The 21208-nt window shown below is 38.9% G+C and overlaps 1 protein-coding gene across 4 annotated transcripts in view; it reads left to right on the top strand.

Moving 5' to 3' along the window:
• The window catches only part of LOC147168693 (glutamate receptor 3-like), a 98443-nt gene extending 79302 nt beyond the window's left edge, over positions 1 to 19141 (top strand). Inside the window, exons 13-16 of one of the 4 annotated variants that reach the window (XR_015095945.1) lie at positions 8531 to 8778; positions 9534 to 9648; positions 14361 to 14475; positions 15644 to 15791. Coding sequence is in view for 3 of the 4 variants with exons in the window: in XM_086084611.1 (XP_085940737.1) it covers positions 8531 to 8778; positions 14361 to 14475; positions 15644 to 15889 (609 nt within the window). In the remaining variant the exon portion in view is untranslated. Of the gene's footprint in view, positions 1 to 8530; positions 8779 to 9533; positions 9649 to 14360; positions 14539 to 15643; positions 15892 to 17553 lie in introns of those variants that run through there. The other 3 variants (XM_086084611.1, XM_086084610.1, XM_086084613.1) reach the window with 3 other exon arrangements.
• The last annotated feature ends 2067 nt before the right edge of the window (positions 19142 to 21208 follow it).

Below are 21208 nucleotides of genomic sequence, written 5' to 3'. Positions count from 1 at the left end.
TAAAACACTAAAAGGACATATCTAAAATGATGTTTCTAACAAAAAAATGCCTTGCAAAAACATGCACAGAATGTGACTGCGGCAACTCTCAAAAGAACTCTTCCCAATGGATGCTCCTTTCATCCTAGATGCTGCACCTATATATGGGGTATGTTTTATATCTAAAAGATGACGGATGCCAATTATAGATTAGGTTCCCAACCTGACAATGGCGGCACAGCAGGCTCTTGGAATATCTGAGAAGTGGCCGCCAAGTGACGGTTTTCCCGGCTTCTGTGGAATGGGTGTCCTACTTACAACCCGGCGTTCAAACAGAAAATGACATGTGTGAACTGCTATTCTGAGTGACTTTTAATTAAAGCTGTAGAGGCTTGACATGAAAAAAACCCCATCTGCATTAATGAGATCCATACGGCATCAGCCAGCTGGAAATATCAGTGTCTCAAACTAATCATATGATGACAAGTCTATGAGATTCTGTGCTTGAATTTTTTATGATTTCACCTGTCTTTATAACAAGTCGAGGTAGCTCACACATTGTGTGTATAAGATACAGAAACAAAAAGATGAAGGGAACTTGTGTGTACTTTATAGACCCCAGGAAGAATAGTCGCTGTACTAGTAGAGACTATTCTTCCTGGGGATCCTTAAATAAACAAACAAATATTCACAAAGGAAGACAGTCGATCTCCCAAAATGGTTCAACTACCGTAATACAAACTGACAAGAGTAGCTAGTCTACTCAGCAGTTAACGTTGTTCTTAATTTTTAAAAGGCATACTTTCCTTACCTTCCCTGCTCTGTCTTTTCCTTTCGCCAACATCTAACATGAAACGCTAATGCCATCTAGTGACAGAAAAATATTGTGTTCTATTGCTATAAAAACATGATACCTACCAAACGAAAGATGAAAGTATTTTCTTTCATCAGGAAAAAAAGTATATTTCTATCTGTTACAGTTTTGCAGCAATTAGCATTAGAATATAGCTAAGTTTCATCATTATTCACAAATCTATTTATAATTCTGAATAATGGAGGGTTTTTTTCAACATGGTCCTTGTTCATTTCCTATACTCTGCTGCCACCTGCTGGCTGTTTGTGTAATAACTACCATTTCTTCAACCGTTCTTTGCAGTTAAGAGGCTGCATCAAAGCCTTCTGTATGCTCTAGCATATAAAAAAACAAAAACAAATAAAAACATATAAATACGTCTTTGGGACACATAAAACATTTAACATAGAATGTATGTATACGTTTTTGGGAGCAAATGAGTTAAAATGCCTCCGATCAACCCGCCTAAAAGTGCAGCTTTTCTTGTAGACTTTTCCCGTCATTGTAGTCATAACTTACAGCACAAGCCATGAGAGCTTCCACAGCTTCATAAGGATATCACTGTTCAGATATATGAGTCTGAAGGGTACATTTTCAAGGCTTTTCACTTCCCCTTTCAAAAATATGTTTTTTTTCAGATGTGCTTTACAGGATATAGGTCACTTTAATAGTGGGAAACGTTTTTTTTTTTTTTAAAGGATTTGTCTGGCTCTCATTTTTTGATATCACAAAAATCTTTCCGTTTTATGCTGTAGTCAAATTGACAGATATCTGTCTAATTCAAAGATGATTTTTCTTTTTAACCGGGTTTGGAAAAGGTCCAATTCCGATCTGAGGAGGTGTAGGTCCATTTGTGTTTGTTTCCTCATTGGTCTTATATGAATCATATCCAAATAGCCACATGGGAGCAAAAAAAATCTGACTTGAGTCACCTGAACCATGTAATGTAACTCCCGCTTTGATGAGCCTATCACAAAGCTTGGTTTCGTTATGTTTTGAATTGCACATCAAAATGGAAGATGGGGCATAATAGTGGCTTCAATGATATATTAAAGCTAGTGTTTAATTATGTGAAAAAATAGGAAGAGCCCATCAGAGACCCTTCTCATCCACCTCATTTAACAGCATGACCATGAAAAGAGGATAATGACTGACGTGAATAAGCCCCAAGGCTCGTTTGCCCCTCAAAGAATTTTACATTAACATCTCAACGGCAAAAGGCATGGATCTTACTCATGCAGGTGTGATGAAGATGGAACAACAGCTTGTGCGCAGTCACCAACGCATTTTTGCTCAGCATAAAAAATCAATTTCACATCTCAGCTATTGTGACGCAGACATTAGAGCTTCTGCATGGTCCAACACAAGGTTTAATGAGTAGATTTTCTAAGCGGAGCGGACCTGCTTCTGGCCAGAGTTGCATGAAGAGGAGACAATTTATTCCAGAAATCCGGAGGCTGCTCTGCAATCACGTCGGCGCTTTGTAACACAACTCCCCTGAGCCCTTGTCACGTTGCGTTTCAGGAGAGTATTGACTGATGGAGCTTCTATAAAGATTACAGCTTGTTTGCATATAAGAGGGAGCTATCGAAAGTAATGATAGACGACTGTGAGATAGGCGTAGCTTCTGGCAAAGCTTTGTCCTCAGAGAGCATCGCTTCAGGGACAAACTTCAAAGATGTGTCAATCGGAGTTCGGGACGTAGCATGACACAAGTACACCCTTCAGAGCGTCAACTTTTATTCCTTGGGACAACGGTAGTCCATCCAGAATATTGAAAGAAAGCGGCGGTATGGCCGCAATGCGAATGAAAGAGTAGACATTTTGAGGGGAGGATTGTGAAGGGAGAACTTAGAACTTAGTGGCATTAGGGTGAAGCCAGAATGAAAAAAACAGCCTGCAATCCAAATGAAAATGCTTTGTAACTTGAAAACAACCAATGAAAGTGTTATTTAGACTAGACAGGGCAGTCACTTTTTGACTTTTTGACTGGGCACTTAAATAACTTCCAAATTTATATTCAGGCTCCTAGGACATCTTAGGCCAGCAAAATTATAAAAATATACAACTACCAGTGATCTCTTCGTGGACATATCGCAAAGTCTGAACATAGGGCAGGGAGCTCTTGCTTCATATAAAGAGTCTCAGATACAGTACGTTTTAGTCTCTAAAGAATAATCATTAGCCTAACTTAAGTTAACTCATTCACTCCCAGACATTTTCACTGAAGCAATCCCCCTTCGCTCCCGGCCGGTTTACTGGATTTTGACAGATTTTGCAAGGCCCACAGAATATTGGGTTCTATTGCTATAAAAACATGGAACCTAACAAAAGAAAGATCATTAAAGTCATATTCTGTCTGTTTCCATTTAGTAGCAATTAGTATTAGAATATAGCTAAGTTTCATCATTATTCACAAATCTGTTTAAAACACTGGTGAAGAGAGCCTTTTTGCAACATGGCCCTGGTTGATCTCGTATACTCTACTGCCACCTGCTGGTCATTTTTTATAATAACTACAATTGCTCTAAGCATTCTCTTCAGTTCAGAGGGTGTATTAAAGCCTTCTGTATGCTCTAACATGTTATTTTAAAACGTATAACAACGTTTTTGGGACCATGGCAACATTTACAATAGAAAGTTTTAATACGTTTTGGGGAGCAAATGATTACAAATGAACACCCCTGAGGTTGAACAATTCTGAATGTGACCAAAGCCGTGTTGGTAAAATTAAGACTCAGCACTTTATTGTTTTTACGTACGTGTCTGGTGAGTGGATAAAAATGTCGACACTATTGTGTTTTAATGGAGAAAGTTTTCCCCTCTCTTATTGTACCACAACACTTTCATGAATCACTATTTATTTCAAAATTACTCCCACTGCTCCGAGAGAGGCATTTTTGGCAGCAATTAGTTTACCACATCATCCTAAAAGTGAATCATGTTTGCGGCTTGTTACTCGTGTCCCCAAGTTGGCAAAAATAATGCATTCATGAATAGGATACATAAGAAAACAATTGTGAAGATATACTCGGCTCGCATCTGCTTTGGGACAAAACATATTTTCTGCCTGCAGTACAAAATCAAAAATAAACTTGGATAAATTCAAAGTCTTTTGCTATCTGTAAATTATGACTTTAATACAGTACAGAGGACATTAGCCAGCAGTTTACTCAATAGCTTCAAGATGTGGGCACTCACTGCTGATTGGCTTGTAGCTAAGTATGTTTCAACCTGACAATTGGAACATATTTGTGGAATATACATTGTTACATTTTAAAGAGGATTTGAGTTTATTATGGAATAGCAATAACACATTTTTAGCCCATTGTTGATTTAGATAGAGATAGACCGATATGGTTTTTTTCAGGGCAGATAGCGATGCAGATCATTACAAGGAGGCCGATTACCTATATTTGAAGCCGATATTCATTTTCAGTAAAAAAAAAAAAAAGGGGGGGGGGGATTGGCGTAAATTAAAAAAGAAAATCAAAAACAAATGCCAAACTTGACTTTGTTGTAATGTCTTAAACCATTATTGCTTACTGAACAATTTTTCAGACTTTTCAAAATGTAGAAGTTTAAAAAAAATAAAAAAATAAAAATTAAAATGTAATTTTTAGAAAAGGAGCTCTCAAGGTTATCAGTACGTCTTAAAACGTTAAATGGAAACTTAAAGAAGCAAATACCATAAAAAATCCTGAAATCTTAAACTTTCACATTTCTTTGTTTTAATGTCGAACAAAACCAAAAGGTTCAGAAGGTTCCCATGGTCAGCAGCATCTCTTATCAAGTTAACTGAAAATCTAAATAAATAGTTTCTTGAAATTAAAATCGTTTTAGTTTAACCTTTTATCAGCTGTCAGATTTGGAAAAAAAGGCCGATACCGATATTCGTCAAAATGCCCAATATCGTCTCTCCCTAATTTAGAAATCCATAATCAAACATGCCTGGGTACTCTCCTTGTACTGTTCCCTCCGTTTGATTCTCCTTTGAACGGACCTGCTGAGACTTTAGTTGCCGTGCAATCAGCCTATTTAGATTTCGGTCGCGCCGCTTCCCCCGCTCTGATATTGATGAATTGACTTCATAAAGCACTGAGACAGCACACTCCGTCGTCAGTAATCAATGCCCAGATCCATTCTTTTCTCTTCATTTGAGGAGGCGTCTGCGCTTTTCTGCAGCCCGAGCAGATGAGCCTGCACTCTTTGGGGAAATCGTCCTCTCAACTGCCGTCCTTTCCATGCTGTTTGACACATGTAAATGATACGCGCGTGCAACCAGATTGTCAGCAAAAACATCACATCCAACTCCAAGTCCAAGTCCCATCCATCATATTTGCATTAAACCACTCTAGCCAATGTCCCGACTTGAAGCATTTTCATCTTTGCGGGGGAACATTCATCAGGCAGGCTTTTTTTAATTTGTGTTATGCTGCTGTCTCATCTCATCCTCACCCTTGGCCTGATGCTCTATGACAAATGCCTACAAACAAATTGTATATTGCACCGAGACAGTAAAGCACTATCCTCGGGTCAAGGTTAATGCATTTGTTTATTAATAGAGATGCATTAGAGATGAATATGTTGTTGTTAAGGAGGCTTTTTGGGACGCCGATGAGTCTGGTCTGGATGGCACATGGTGACAAAGCTCAGTATGCATGCTAAATCATTCTCCTTTGCATTATATTCAACTTCATTATCTGAGATTTACAGAACCAATTCTTTTCACGCTGGGCTAATGACTTTTTCACTCAGATCAGAATAACGATTATCATCATGATTTTGTCTTTGCCTTTCGCCAGATTGTGTAGTTTACAGTGCATGAAGCTAAATATGTGTACGTTGTATATGGGCAGAAAAGAATACCAAGTGAGGCAATTAAAGCAACATCACTTTTTCGCCTTTTTTTGTTTTGTTTCTTACATTAATCAGCCTTGAAACATTGTAGTCATTTGTCATGACTGAATACTGTACACATCTTGTATACTATCCATAATCCATCCAAAGGACTACCTTTGTTAGTAAAAGTTCTCAAACTTTTTTTCTTGAGTTTTTGACAACCATTCTAACTAATACCAATTACATTTGATGAAATACTGCACACCGCATTTAGTATTGAAGACAACTTGAAACATGTTATGCAGTGCATAAATGAACCACTTTTCCAGACAGAAGCACATTTCCCATTCTTATAACCAATCAATATTTAAAGGTCAGGGAGAATGAAACATCCCCAGTGTGGCACATTCTAGTTTCATCTAATTGGAAAAGCAAGTTTTGTCCAAAACTACTATAATCACCCAAATTGGGCTAGTTTAAAATCTCAAAAAGCTGCAGTAGCAGCTATATCATCTTTTTTTTTTTTTTTTTTGTCATGTAACAAGCTCTCACCATAGCACCACTGACCTCTTACATAACCATTATTTGAGTTTCTTCCGGTTGTTCTGCAGTACAGCTTCTCAACTGAAGTGACATAATCCCCAGGGGATGCAAGCTATTGATTTGACTCATACGTTGGTTTGGCTTGTTATCTGCAGATTAAAGCTCTTAAAGTTGGTATTATTTTTTGGGGGATTGATTGATTATAAAAGTGACACTGAAGCTTTTCAACGGACAAGATGGATTTGTTGTAACTTGCATGGGTTTAGTTTTGGCTTTATGATTAGAAAATATTTAACATTTTGTGAGAATAAGTGTTTGTGTACAAATCATTTCACACAGTATGTCCTTTCTTTGAAAGCTTGTCCACACTACAGCCTTAAAGCATTTAATTGATTGATTGTCAGTTCTTGAAAATTATCCAATTAGTTCTGTCTTGAATTTACTGTACAGTACATATATTTATCAACTGCATATAGTGAGCCGTACACACAGTAAGGTACAGTATTCCCATTCAGGAAACTTGCTCATGAGCAGCCATGTGACAGCATCTGTTCAAAGTGTGAAACACCTTATGCCAAAATAAATCCAGCACTATTGAATAATTTATTTGATGCTTATTATAGATAGTGCTCGACTCACCCAGATTTTGCCGGCTGGCTAATCCTGACCCAAGGCAGTTGGAATATGCTCATCTGAGTAAATGTGTGATGGGCTGCCTGGTGAATGAGTAACCAAGCCTTCTCCTACGCTCGCATTACTCCTTCCACAGTCAGGATGAATTCAATTCATACATTTAGAAAACGTGCAAAGTCTGTAAACTGTTTGCATGACTAGTCATCATTTTCTATGTGTAAATAGGGTGACCAGATTATCAAAACTAAAAACCGAGGTACTACAATTTCACAGAAAATCAAATATACCATAGATTCTGACCAGAAAGTATTTATAACAAATTGTATCGCTATTTAATCTGGTGACCGGTGGTTGTGTTATTGTGGGAAGCATTCCCACATATTATTGTGATTTTTATTCTCCACACTTTTTTGCCAATTGCTTCAAAAATTCACGCCTTACAATATTTGCACAATTTAATGTTAAATATCAACTTTTCCCCATTTATTTTCAACGGGCCAGACATTGAAATTTGAAAATCTTGCTTTCCACACCCACTACCATACATACAACTTATCATCATTGCTAGCTGTCTGATACTGCTCAGTGGCGCAGTTGGTAAAGTGCATTATCCAGTAACCAGGAGGTCGCGGGTTCAAATCCCACCTTCGACATTGCAAATATATCCATGGCCATTATGCTAAGTATACCAACTGACTATCATATCATAATTTCATTGAAATGATTAATGCATTTTCCTTTTTTTATTTATCATCAACCACAATTCATAATTAGTCATTCTCACGTAATTTATCTTTCAATTTACTTTATAAGCATTTCACAAGCATTGCACATGCATTCAGCTTTCACCATTCCCACGCAATTTCTGCAGAAATTTCACTTTTTCTAGTTGATTTAGCTCATGCCAAACACTATCTTTGTTGACAGTTCAACAGCACTAAACAAGTCAATACACTCACTTATCAAACCATTATTGCTCGGTTCTGGCAGCTATTGGAAGCTGGCTGTGTCGCTTACCTCACGCCGGCCTCGATTGGTAGCATTGGAAATATGCCACCAGAAAAGCTCAGCTTGTGTTGGGTCTGACTGGAGACTGCAGCATTATGCTAGTAGGATTATATTTCCTATTATTCTTGGACACGGAAACAGGAAGTAGTTCTAGTTCTGGTATGGTGAAAACATCGCTATGACAACTATGTGATTGACATACACATTGCCCAAACAATTGGCTCGGTGAGTGGACTAAAAAAAAGAAATAAGCAAGACACCAAGACGGGTTCTGCATAATTAGAGGGACAAAACAATGGGGCTGGCAAAATCCGCCGGGTCACGGGACACAAGGCTCACAATCGGGACTTTCTTGATTAAACGGAACATCTGGTCACCCTATGTAAAACTCGGGTAAAGTAAAATAGCAACAAGTCGTTGAGGTATTTAAACAAGGGGAATGGATTTTGTAAATTCTTGCGCTTTGTGATCTTGCTAAAATCCAACAGCAGATTTTTCAGAAGTATTTCAAGATATCACAGTGGTTTTAAAGGATGTCTTTTGATACTTCTTAATGCTATTTTCAACCGAGTGATCACGAAGCTCAAAATGCTACAAAATCCATTACAGCACATAAATAATGATGTTTGTGTTTCTGAACCTCGTTCTTCTCTTGTGTTCTTTTCCGCACAGCGATCCAAAATTGCCGTATACGAGAAGATGTGGTCATACATGAAATCGGCCGAGCCCTCAGTGTTTGTTAAGACAACACCCGATGGCGTGGCCCGGGTACGAAAGTCAAAGGGCAAGTTTGCCTTTCTCCTCGAGTCCACCATGAACGAGTACATAGAGCAGCGGAAGCCCTGCGACACCATGAAAGTGGGCGGGAACCTGGACTCCAAAGGCTACGGAGTGGCGACGCCCAAAGGCTCAGCATTAAGGTGGGTGGAATAATATAACAATATCCTCCATGTTGTTATAGTATTCCACCTACCCTGATGTCCCCCTGTTGTCATTCTCTTCTCATCCTCTCCTTGTTTTTTTATGGACGCAGAGGTAACGGTAGTATGCTTTTCGATGACCTTGGATACAAAGGTTTTATGCCATCATTTTCTTTCCAAGGATTTTTCTACATGTGCTAGGGTTGTTATTTTAACCAAACCCATAAGATAGAGTTCAAGCTAAGAATCATTCCATGTCTCTTCATGTCTTCCTGTTGCTCTTCACCCCCCCCCCCCTCCATCTCTCCTTCCGTCCTACCTGACTGTTGTGTTGTCACTTTTAATTTAACGGTTCGATGGTTTTTCAATTTAGCCTTTTAAAAGCTGTGCTGTCACTTGTGACAAATGTTAATTGCATGATGTTTGTTGTTGTTACTTCTCTTCTCAATGACAAGTGTCCCCATCCCGCACACTTCAGTTCTAAACTACGTAACCCCCCTTGCCACCTTTTCCAAGATTTAACACTGTCTTTACCTTAAGTGAGCCTCTCTTATCTCTCCGTATTCCTGAAATTCTTAAACCGCAATTTGTCCTTTCCCAGAACATTCTGATTAACAGATTATTTGCGTAAGCCCCTGCTACAGTGGTAGCCTCTCTACCCTGACCTATCATAATGCTTGGCACACCCATTACTTTGCATTAGATTTCTCACGGACCTGTGCATTTTCTTACAAGTTATGTTTTATCGTTTCAAGAAATGCTGTTAACCTGGCAGTTTTAAAACTGAATGAGCAAGGCCTCTTGGACAAATTGAAAAACAAATGGTGGTACGACAAGGGAGAGTGCGGCAGCGGGGGAGGTGACTCCAAGGTCAGCCTCGATGTCACCACAATCGGGTACTACAGTGCAGAGTAATCGGCAAGGCTGTTATAGCAACCCAACCAGAACCGAACCAAATGTCCGCTCCCGGCAACCTGCTGCTGCCCTAACGGCACATCACCAAATTGACTGATGGTCTGACCAGACTGTTTAACACCTCAGCTCAAACAAAGGAGCCCTGCTTAGCAAACAAGAGATTAGTGACAACAAGCGCACATGAATCAATTTATGACGTGAATGAGCTGCCCTGCAGTTATGAAAGTTTGGCGGGCTTTATTCATGCTTACAAATCTGCATGGCAGCTCACCTCATCTAGGACTTGAGGACAATATAGCTTTCTGGAAATACTATTAGTCAATCTGATAGGCATTTACGATCAACTAAGTCAATTCTTAAATATTTTTCCTGGAACCTGTAAACATTCCTAGCATATGTTTTCAAATCTTGGAAAAGTCAGTTCTTCTTTAATTGAACACGCAGCTGCTCTGTACACATCCAGGCCCAGAATCCATGTGTTCTGAAGCCAATGGGATCAATCATTCCCTGCGGCGAAATGGTTTCATGGAAGCCATCAGCAAAGCAAGGGGAACAGCGGCGTCTTGAGGGGACTAAGCATTGCACATTGCAACGTGAGAATTCTAATTAACATTTCAAGGCTTGTGATTTGTTTTTAATGGATCATCTGATAAAATACCTTCGGTCCGATTCCACTATTGAGCTCATTAATAACCCAGCGTTGACCCTTTTGATCACACCCTCCCTACTTCTTCTGTGGCTAAATGATGAATGATTTTCCCATTATGGAAGCTGATGGTGCAAGTGTTAAGCCCCGCTCAACCATGACAACCAAGTATAACATTACTCAGATGATGTGCGATCGTATCGTGCTATTTTCACCGCATTACATATGAGACAGCCGCATTATAGTCTTTACATTGCAGGTCAATGGAAAGACAAACGATGCTGTCACCTCAAATGGGATGATATAGGTCAGGTAATTGGTTAGATTATATGCCACGTGAAAACCTCTGTGAACCACAGCTGTGTTATTACACCACTTAGCATTATTTGTCATGAATTGGCCTTGACCACAATTAGCAGTTAAGAGGGAGTCAATCCGTCTTAAAGACAGTAGCTATGCTTTTTACCGAGTGCTTTTCTGGACTATAGAAATTGTATGTCAAAGGAAGTCAATTGAGATTTGTTGTCATGGAGACCACACACGTTCCTGATTTATCGACATCCCACTTTTGGATTGATGTATTGTAGGTGGCGATTAAATTTTTTAAATTGTAATTAATCACATGACTTCAATAGTTAACTCACAATTAATCGCAAATTTTGTATCTGTTCAACATGTAAAATAAAAAAATAAAAATTCTTAGTTGTCATACTCAACATAAAAGTGGAAAAAAATGTTTAACTAATCGAAATATGGCTGCATCTTTTAGCCATTGATTATTTTATAATAATTTAGAAAATTGAGTTAAAATTAAAAAGATGTACTGTACTATAAAAAAATGAGTGTGATATTGATTTGTAATAAGGTAATTTTTCTGCCACTAGATGGCATAATTGCATTTTTAAGACATTGACAGCTCAGTGCATTTTTCTTTTCATATTAAGAGCTATCTAATCTTTAACATGAAGTAACTTGTGAAATTCTGCACATTTTTTAAAATTGACCCCAGTCTCCAAAAATATATGCATTATTTTTAAATGTATTACTGCTAAAACCTTTGTAGTGTATTATAGAACCAAAAGTAATGTTCTACATTATCGCAAAGAGTCATTGTGTCCACCATGAAATTATTACTGACTTTCCCATTGACATTGTTTGCAAAGTGAAGGCGCCAGTTATGACTCCACCAAATAACATTGTGTTAAGAGGTTGTTCCTTTCAAATAATACTACTTAAACAAAAGATGTGGAAAAGGTCACTATAAGATAAATGGAGGTTCTTGCATAGTGAATCATGCAAAGCAGCTTCAGTAGTGCCGGAAATGCGCATAATGGGTCCCAAAGCAGCACCATAAGTCAAAGCTAAAGCATAGATTAAACATTCTCCTCCTAAGATTCCCTCTTGAGTCACATTTTTGCACTATTTGCATTGCTAATGCTGCTATGTCGCTAAGCTCATTAAGTCTTCTTTTTTTTTTTGTTACCAAGAGTATACTCAGGAGCCATCGTTGATTTTTTATTATTTTTTTATAGAATAAAACTCAGGTATGTACTTTGTGTTAGTTTGCCGGGTTGTTTAGTTTCTTCAGGAGTCATCAGAGAGGCCCGATTAAGTGTGTCCCGGAGCACTCACTTCCACACCGTGCATTGCTTGCATCATGCTTACAGCTTGCGGTTTCAACAGACGAACCCCCCTCGCTCCCAACTCTCGCTCTCTCACAAACACACTTACATTTTTTTACACACGCTTGTTTCTTGCCCTTCAGCACAACACAATGCAGCCGAGATTGAGTTTCAGACATAGTGCATGTTATAGGGTAATTGCATTGTTAATCAATGTCTCCACAAGCCAAAACGATGCTCGGGTCATCACAAACTGTTTCTCGGGATTGTCTTGGAGGCATACAGTGGCGTAATCTCTAATCGTAATTATGCATTGCCTTGATTCCTTCGGGGATGGGAGTAGTTATGTCACTCATTTATCGATGTACCATTTTTTCTTCCTTTCAATTTGCTTTTCATGTTTCATAGAGCGGAACCACGTATGACCCATACTTGTATGCATTACCGGCAATACAAATATCATGTTGACGACACAATACACTACAGATATTAATTTGGGGATACAACTATTTTATTATTGATATAAGTAACCATTTTAAGACACACAGGGAGTCACCTCACATATATATATTTTTTGTTTTTGTTTTTTGTTGACATTGTTGAGAATATAAGTCCGACTATGTTCTTTGGGGACACACCCAAACGACGACTTCTTTCGGCTGCCGGCAGTGATTCTAAACCAGGCGGAAGACAGTGTGGAGTTGAGTGAAAGACGAGCATGGTGGCTAGCGAACCTACGAACCTACAGTGGGCCATAACATTAACCTCTTAAATTCCAGGCAGACGTGATGAATGTGCCATATTATATTTAGTTACACAATCATTCAGACATTTTTTTTTTAAAGTATTGAAGTAATTTTGAACCAAAAGTTAGCGATTTAAACACGATTATCACAACACTTTAACTCAGGCTTGATCTCTGCTGAGGAATGTGTTGCAAACATGCGGTCTCTTTGTTAACAGCTAGCACGCTAAGATAGCTTGAAGACTTCGATATACATACAGCAAGACGAGTATATCCAGACACAAACGATTTAATGAATAACAATTTACACCATGAAAGTAGTACTGTTTCAACCAAAAACAACATAGCTTGGCTTCCACTCTCACCTTGCCCTACAACCAACTCCATTTATTTTGTAGCCAGCAGCTCCAAACGGCTGGTTCCAATGAGTTGCATTAATGTAGTGTACTACTAGGGACGTTTTTTGTGACACTTGACATATTTCCCACCTTTTAAAGAAAATGCGCGACGAAAATCAAGCTCTCTCCATATATTCCTTATCGGATGGTGGTCCTCCAGGAGGCGGAGCGGTAGCTAAGCTAAGTATTGATAGTACTGACCTAATTGTACAAAGAAGTTGCCACGTGGCTGTAGATGAGTCCAATTATAACCTGCTTTTCTTACTACAGTCTTACTACAGCTAATTTTGCTTATCTGAGGAGAAGAAAACTTGCCTAGGACAAAAACTGAGTGTAATTTTTGAATCAACATGCCACTTTTAATTAGCATAAAAATCTAACTCAACAGACATAGACATGTACTGCCTTCCCACAAAGTATGTCCCTTCCCAGTTGTGTGGTCTTCATGATAGTTTTTCACATTGGAACCCTGTTGTGGCCCAAAAAAACAAAACAAAAAAAAAACATCCTTGTGAGATCTCATCACATAATGTGTGTGTTGAGTGTTGAAAAGGACAGGGGCGTTAAAAGTTGCATTTGTGAATTTACAGGCATATGAGTGGATTTATGAAGTAAATTATCCAGTGTTATACAAGTAATCAAAGTCATCGTTAATATACTGTATCAATCTTCAGGGGGAAACTCAGTTTACTCTTGTTTTGACACAAGTATGGCATGCCGTTTGGTTGTGACAATTTTCCGCTAAGGCGACTTCTTTCTCATATTTAGAACAATTAAGCACACTCTTTAGGCATAGTAAAACTTAAATACGTTTTGACTCCAACAATCCTCATGACAAAAGCATTACAAATCATAAAGTTAAACTGATACGCCGCACAGTCTGTTAAAATCGAACAATTAAGCCATTTATAACGTTTGTTAAGACAAAGCTCCTTTTGAACTGATCTTGTTGAATGCTGTTCAGAAACTCTTAAATGCCCCCCAAATCCTCCCAAGCACAGACTGGCAGATCGTACTCTTAAGTACCTGCCCGTCGCCATGGTAACAGCGTATGCCGATTACTCAAAGCGATATGGGTAGGTCCTGGCTCTGTAGGTAAGGGTTTATAAAGGTGATAGGTAGAATGCCTGCTCTCTGTCATGTTGCCGTGGCCAGGATCCCTGCTTTATCGCTTTGTAAAATATGTAAGTAGTAAACAAGTTGAATAACATAAAATAACATATTATAATGTTATTTATGTTATTTCCCACGTGAAGAACTCCTGTAAACCTTGCAGTATTGAAACTCAGTGAACAAGGCATCTTAGACAAGCTGAAAAACAAATGGTGGTACGATAAGGGTGAATGTGGAACCAAGGACTCTGGAAGTAAGGTCAGTCGCTGCAGGTCTTTTGTACTGATTCCAAATTGCATTTTGACCTACTGTTCATATGCAAGACAAACCTCTCTCAACATTAGTAGTTCACATTGTGTTAATCTGCTGCACATAATTTACTTCTTTTGGACCTGCCACTAACTGTAATATGGTTTGTGGCTTCACAGGGCACTCATTCCCCCAATTTTGCTTCTTTTGCCATAGAACATTTTTCACACCATATGAATTGTGAAGCTGTTTTAAGAATCTGTAATGGTAATCCAGTGGGGAAATAACCATCGAGTGCCTTGCAATTGCAATTGAATCACAGCAGTTGTTGACAAATGCTACTTTTATGCTCATTCTCACTTTCATGACACTTTGACCATTATGCTGCCGTTTCTATTTACCAAACTGTTAATGAAAATTTGATTTATTTGCGTTATTACTACTTTGCAAAAAAGAGCTGCGTCTATTAGATTTGTTGGCCTCCTGTGGTGTGATGAATGGGCAAAGCCTCTTGAAATTTGACAACTTTGACAAACGCAACTTACACTTGCGGTCTCTTGCGATTGAACTGAGGCTCGGTTGGCATGCCGCAAGAAGTCAGGGAATGTAATACACTCAATATTTAACCCTCTGAGGTCCAGTTTAGAGATTGTTAGCGAGCTGCTTGATCCGTCCATGCTCAAGGGGTTAAACTGCAAATAGTAAAACTCTAATGAACAAATTTTTAATGAATAAGTTCGGTAAGTAAGCGGCAGCAAAATGGTTTGATTTGATCATCTTCTCTGACTGTACTGTATGACAATGTTGCCATAAGAGTTATACGTACATGTCGCTAAGGAGACAGGGATGGTTAGAGCTGTCGACCTAAGCGACGCTGACCAGCTTCCTAATATGGTCAAGAGCAGATCTAGTCTGTAGATGTAAAGAAGGGATGCATTCACCATTAGATAAAACTTCAATAGTCAGCTACTTTCCTTTTAGGGGAAGTCTGAAGTTCTTAATTTTGAGGAAAATCCGTTAGATTGAACTGTAAAGGCAAACAGAATTTCTAGGGTTGTTGCTTGTAGCTGTTAATATTAATAATCCATTAGGTCAGATTTACTGGTCAGGCTGAATTTTGTGCTGCTGCACTCGCGCCACTTCCAAATGCTTAACTGTGTTCTTGACTTTCCCGCAGGACAAGACAAGCGCTCTCAGCCTAAGCAATGTGGCTGGAGTCTTCTATATTCTGGTTGGAGGGCTGGGGCTGGCCATGATGGTGGCCCTGATAGAGTTCTGTTATAAGTCACGGCAAGAAACCAAACGGCTGAAATTGGCCAAGAGTGCTCACAATTTTAAGCCAACTCCCCCAACCAACACCCAGAATTTTGCCACATACAGAGAAGGCTACAATGTATATGGAACAGAGAGTGTAAAGATTTAGAGGTACGTCACCTCTCCTTACGAGTGTTGAATCATTTAGCTTCCTGTCGTATCTGTTTGACTAAATTATTCAAGTGCATGCGGTTCCGTGTTGCTGCCGTTTGTAGAGTTGTTTTTAGATGTCACGTTGGAAGATTTCAAACACAAAAGCTCACTTAGATACAAAAACCATAGCCATTGTGTATTCCTTGTAACATACGGTCTTGTGGCTATAGTGCCTCTGGCTACATTGGAGGCTAAATGATTTACTGTTTAGTTACAGATGTACCACTTCTAACCTTGCACAGTGGAAGGTCACACAAGATCCAATCTCGTACACCGGCAGATGGCCAATTTGTTTGAATTTTTAAAAACGTTCTCATTTATAATGGAAGGAGAAATAATCTGTTTGAGGGTAAATATCTCACCATCATACAGGCAATGAACTAATACTAAATAACTAAAATTATAGAAAAATACAGTTCTCTATGTTAGGAACACCAAACAGACAATTGCATACAATTTGCACTTACCATTTTACACATTTACCTTCTGCTTCCACATTTCTTGAGGATTCAAACCTTTTCAAATACAAAATATTCAACTCATTCAGGATATCTTGGGAACTATTTATCACATTCACCAAATGCTCTCAATAAAATTGCCAAATTAGGAAATACTTCACATATTTATCCCAAACCATTCCAACTTAAAATTACTTATAACCACGGCAAGACAACAACCACGCTAATCGATGCGTATTCAATATTGACGGATTGCCCACCTCTGCGTTCACATTTGACATTTTAGTAAATTCCACAGAATTTCAGTTCAGTCTCAGCTCTTCAGCATCCAGACACAGTGTCTACGGAAATGGCATTCTCTAGTCGCATATTAAAAAGCACAATGACAACAGTGCATATGGCGTACAGATGGAGCAAACACCATTCTAACATGTGATCTTTAGGGTTCCTATATGTAGCTAATGATCCTCATGTGTCAGCTTGTCAGTGGAGTGACATGTTAATTATTAATTAGACATATTGACTGCTGCAGCATTCACAAAAAACAGCTCCCACAGAGTCAGCCCCGTCCTCCCATGGAACCACCATTCCTAAAGCAATCACCCTACTGCACAAATGGGGAGTAAACACTGTTAAATACACACTTTCAATTGTTAATTTTGCTTTTAATTGGTTTGTTTACACGTTTTGTGCAGTCAAACACGGATGTGCACCAGAGCCCTGCAAATGTTTTTTAACCCGCCCTTCTCACACAGATCGCACACAATGAACCGTCAAGAGGCTACTTGAGCCTTTAGTGTGATTGCTGCTTTTCAGCCTTGGTTATTGTTGTTTGATCAAGAATTAAGATCTGGAAGCTAAAGCATAATGAAGCCCATTGAGATAAGAAGTAAATGTGTGCTGATAATTAGATAACAGGCGGCTCTTCACTGATTTTTTTAAAAATTTTTATCGTAATTGCAAACAGTGCCGAAGGACCCTAAAATTCGGCATATTAATTATATTTTGTTCATGTAAGATCTATATCTCCCTGAGATATATTAGCACGCAAGACATTTGATCCATCTTGGTTTTACTCAACTGTGATTTATATGCAAAATCATCCGCAATCATACAAAATCATTCCCTTCAATATTTGCTTTTGCTTTGTATCCTGACACAGGTTTAGCAAATGTTTCCATCGTCCCGTACAAATGTGATTAAATATCTCTGAAAGGACAAGGATTACGAGAATGGAGCCGAATCCTTTTGGGCCGGATACTGGTATGATAATCTGCAATGACGACACGACTGGACCGATCATGGGAAGAGCCTATTTCCCTCCTCTCAGTGCCTTATGGAAAGTCCAATCAATGCAACGCATTCTCAACGATATTGCTTTTTGCTTGAAACTCACACAAAAGAGAAGAATGGAGGCTCAGTGGGATAGTATTATATTTACAGTACATATAGAAAACGTAATGTGACAGAATTAAAGCCATCATTTTTGCAACCCTAAGCACATTTTGAAGTGCCAAAAGATGAATCTTAGATGACTGGGGTCTAATTGGTTTCTCGTAAAAGCAGATTACTCCTCATTCTCCTGCTGTCGGGTTTTCACGAGTTACACTGTATGTATTCAAATGTGTTATTTCTATCTCGTCAGTGCACCGCCAGACACTGATTATGCCACAATTAGCTTTTATACTAACCTTGCCCCCCTCCCTCTTTTAATTGATTCATCCTCCCGAAATGCCATTTAAAACAGGTCAGAGTGTGTTGTTTGCACTCTTTTTGGTGCTGCTGACACCACACCACGGAACCAGGTCATGACTCGCACTTCCAATACTGCCAAGTGTGTACGTGTGTGTGCGACATTAAGGTCGCTACGCTTAAAATGTATGTGCGTGTGCCTGTAAAATATCCTAGTATGGTTGCTCATCCCCCTAAACTCCTCCACATTCTCTGTGATGGAAGTAGAACCCAAGACAATAAACGCTAAATCAATTGTAGTTGAAGTGCTGAATCTAACTAAAGGATACCAGTAAAGGCTTTCAAACTGTACTATGTGGACTATCTTACCATTTTCTTTGCACATAAGAACATTTGAAAATGAACTGTGCTTTTCACTTTGGTTTCCTTTCAAGAGCATTACATTGTTTGGTGATTTCTCATTGTAAAATACAAATAAAAAAATAAAAAAATGAAATAAAAAGATATTATTAAAGGTTGCACCAGGGCGGTTCTGCAAGCTTAGCACATGTCCATATTGCTGTAATAATTACTTTCCCAAAAAGGCTGTGAGTCCATAGAATTTTTAGGAAGATACTTAAATCACCAGAAATCGTGGGCGGATAGTTTTTTATGTAAAAAATAAAAATAAAATAAAAAATAAAATAAAAAGATAATGTGAAGAAAAATGTGAAATGTGTTCAGTTGAACACAATCTATTTATATTACATGATAAAAGGTTGGTCTTTTTTGTTCAACAAAAAAATGCATGTGATGCTTGATGAGCCCTACAACTCACAAACTGACCTTAGATTAGAAATTCAGCCCTGTTTCTATTTTTTTCTTCTTTTTAATTTGGTAAATCAGTTCCACCTTCTTCTTCTTTTTTTTTTTTATAAGGCTCACCTTTCTGGGAGATCACCAGGCATTGTAGTGGGTACAAAAAAGCAAGAGATGCATGCATAATTTACTGAACCTCATTAGCGAGGCGCTGTACAGAGAATTTTAATACATTTTGTAAATAAAATGTACAGAAAGGTTTTGTTGTGTGCGTCCATTTCATTAAGCAATATGTCTACATCAAAGTGGAGTCAGCCATTTGAGTTCGCTACATGTGTTTGCCAATTAAACGTAACCCGGGGTTTTTTTTCTTCTGTTATGCACTTTGAATTCCTTCTTCATCCAAGGATCCATTTTATCATGGCATTCTGACCAAATCCCAAAAATTGCAAGAAACGAGAGCGATCACAAGAGCAGGAAAGCTCATTTTCTACCACCAGAGGACAACCCCCGCTTGTGCGCGTTTTTTTATACTTCTTGCATGTCTTGAATTGTTTGTGAGATTCTGCTGGCTCTTCTACATTGCTGCCTGAAAGGGCCTGTAGCTGTGAAAAGCAATCTGATCTAACATGCGCTCTACCACTGTGTGCAGGAAGGAAGCAAAGAAAGTGTGAGATAGAGCAAAGTTAAAAAGCGGAAAGGATGTGTCATACTTTGATTAGCATCGCAAGAAAACAGCTTTGTGGTCTGCTAGCTGCTTCCATTTTCAACAAGATGCAGTCAAGCGCTCCTATTTGCTTTCTTTTCAAGAAACACAATGAATAAATCAGACTCCAAGTCACTTGTTCTATTTCCCCGATTTTTCCTTTCACCAACTCTTCAGCTAATTTCAAATGCCTCCAGAGAAATACGACGGGCGTCTCGCAAGACAAAAAGCAAATGTTGCTAATATTTAGCCGTTTCTTTCTCGTGTATCAATTTATTGTTTTGACTATAAATTATTTGCAGTAGTAACTTTTGTGTTACACTACTACTTGCTACTCAAAACACTGTCCACACAGTTAAAGGTGTTATGAAGGTGAAAGCCAGAAGGAATGACTTAAGCTTTATTAGTCTCATTATAGAGATCCGGACATCACATGACTTATTCTGAACACGCCCCCATGCGTCAGGGAAGCAGCTGCGCAGCTTAATGGACTACAACGGCGAGGAGGGCAAAACCTAGCGTTTATCCGTCAACTTTCCGTCCAAGAGGGTTGACAGTCACTTTGATGAAAAGGACATGATATACTTTTTGCGCGAGGTGGACATGTTGGATTGCTGATGAAGTGGCAGGAGTGATTTTTTTTTCAACTTGGTGATGCTAGCTGCTGCTAATTCGTCCGCGTCCGCTGTCATTTATGCCATAAAAAGTCTTTTTTATGGTAATATCTATTAAACCGTAGCGAAAAAGATTATTTCCCCCACATTTTTAGCATCTGCTGATTCAGCTACCATGTACAAAGTGCCCCATTAGCTACGCGTTGGTTCCTCTTTTGATAGCCTTGAGCATGCTCATTCCTCTTTTTGCCCTTCTCGTTGTGGCAGCTGTTTCACAACAGCTGTCAATCGTTGTCAAAGTGTGGCGTTTGGCGTTTACTCAAAGTGGCAGACGGGTTTTCTATGCTGCCAAAATGGCTACGCTAACGCCCGTTTTCGGGACGCGTGACATCAACCTACGGATCTCTCAGTTCACCCATTGTTTCTCAGGAGAAAAGACAAAGCAACAAAAATTGAGGAATCACTTCAGGGCCAGGTTCTTTTTAGGGAGCCAAACTTAAAGAAACGTCGAACGAAGAAGAGCCGAAACTCCCACCACACGTACTGTGGGGAGGATCCCAGGAGCAAAGGAGATACATTCTTCTTACTGCAGTCTTAAGCACGGCAATACCTTTGGGAATTCAGGTTTGGGCTCTTTGAAGCACCTTTTAATGACTTCAGAGACAATAAAGATGTAGCGTGAAGACACGTGGAGATCATCTGTAAAGCCTCTGACAAGGAAGAGGAGGGCAGAATGAGATATAAAAACAAATATTGGCACAGAGGCGCCTTTGCACACTCCAGACAGACATTCTCCAGACAGTGAGTAATGCAGGTATGACTCAGATCCCATGCAGATTGTAGGAAGATCATTTTCAGTACACCAGAGAGGCCGAGAACATGATGAGGCATCAATGTAATCCGTACATGCTCTTATAAAGATACAAATACACTCAATCAGAAATATTTGGGCTACGAAATATTAATATCATGTTAATTAGAAAATTTTCTGTAGCTTGGAATTTGTT

The sequence above is a fragment of the Leptonotus elevatus genome, chromosome 9 (genome assembly GCF_054856555.1).
Source record: "Leptonotus elevatus isolate MCC_2025b chromosome 9, RoL_Lele_1.0, whole genome shotgun sequence".
NCBI lineage: Eukaryota > Metazoa > Chordata > Actinopteri > Syngnathiformes > Syngnathidae > Leptonotus > Leptonotus elevatus.
The sequence above is the reverse complement of the archived record's forward strand: the minus strand, read 5'-3'. Positions and strand labels throughout refer to the sequence as shown.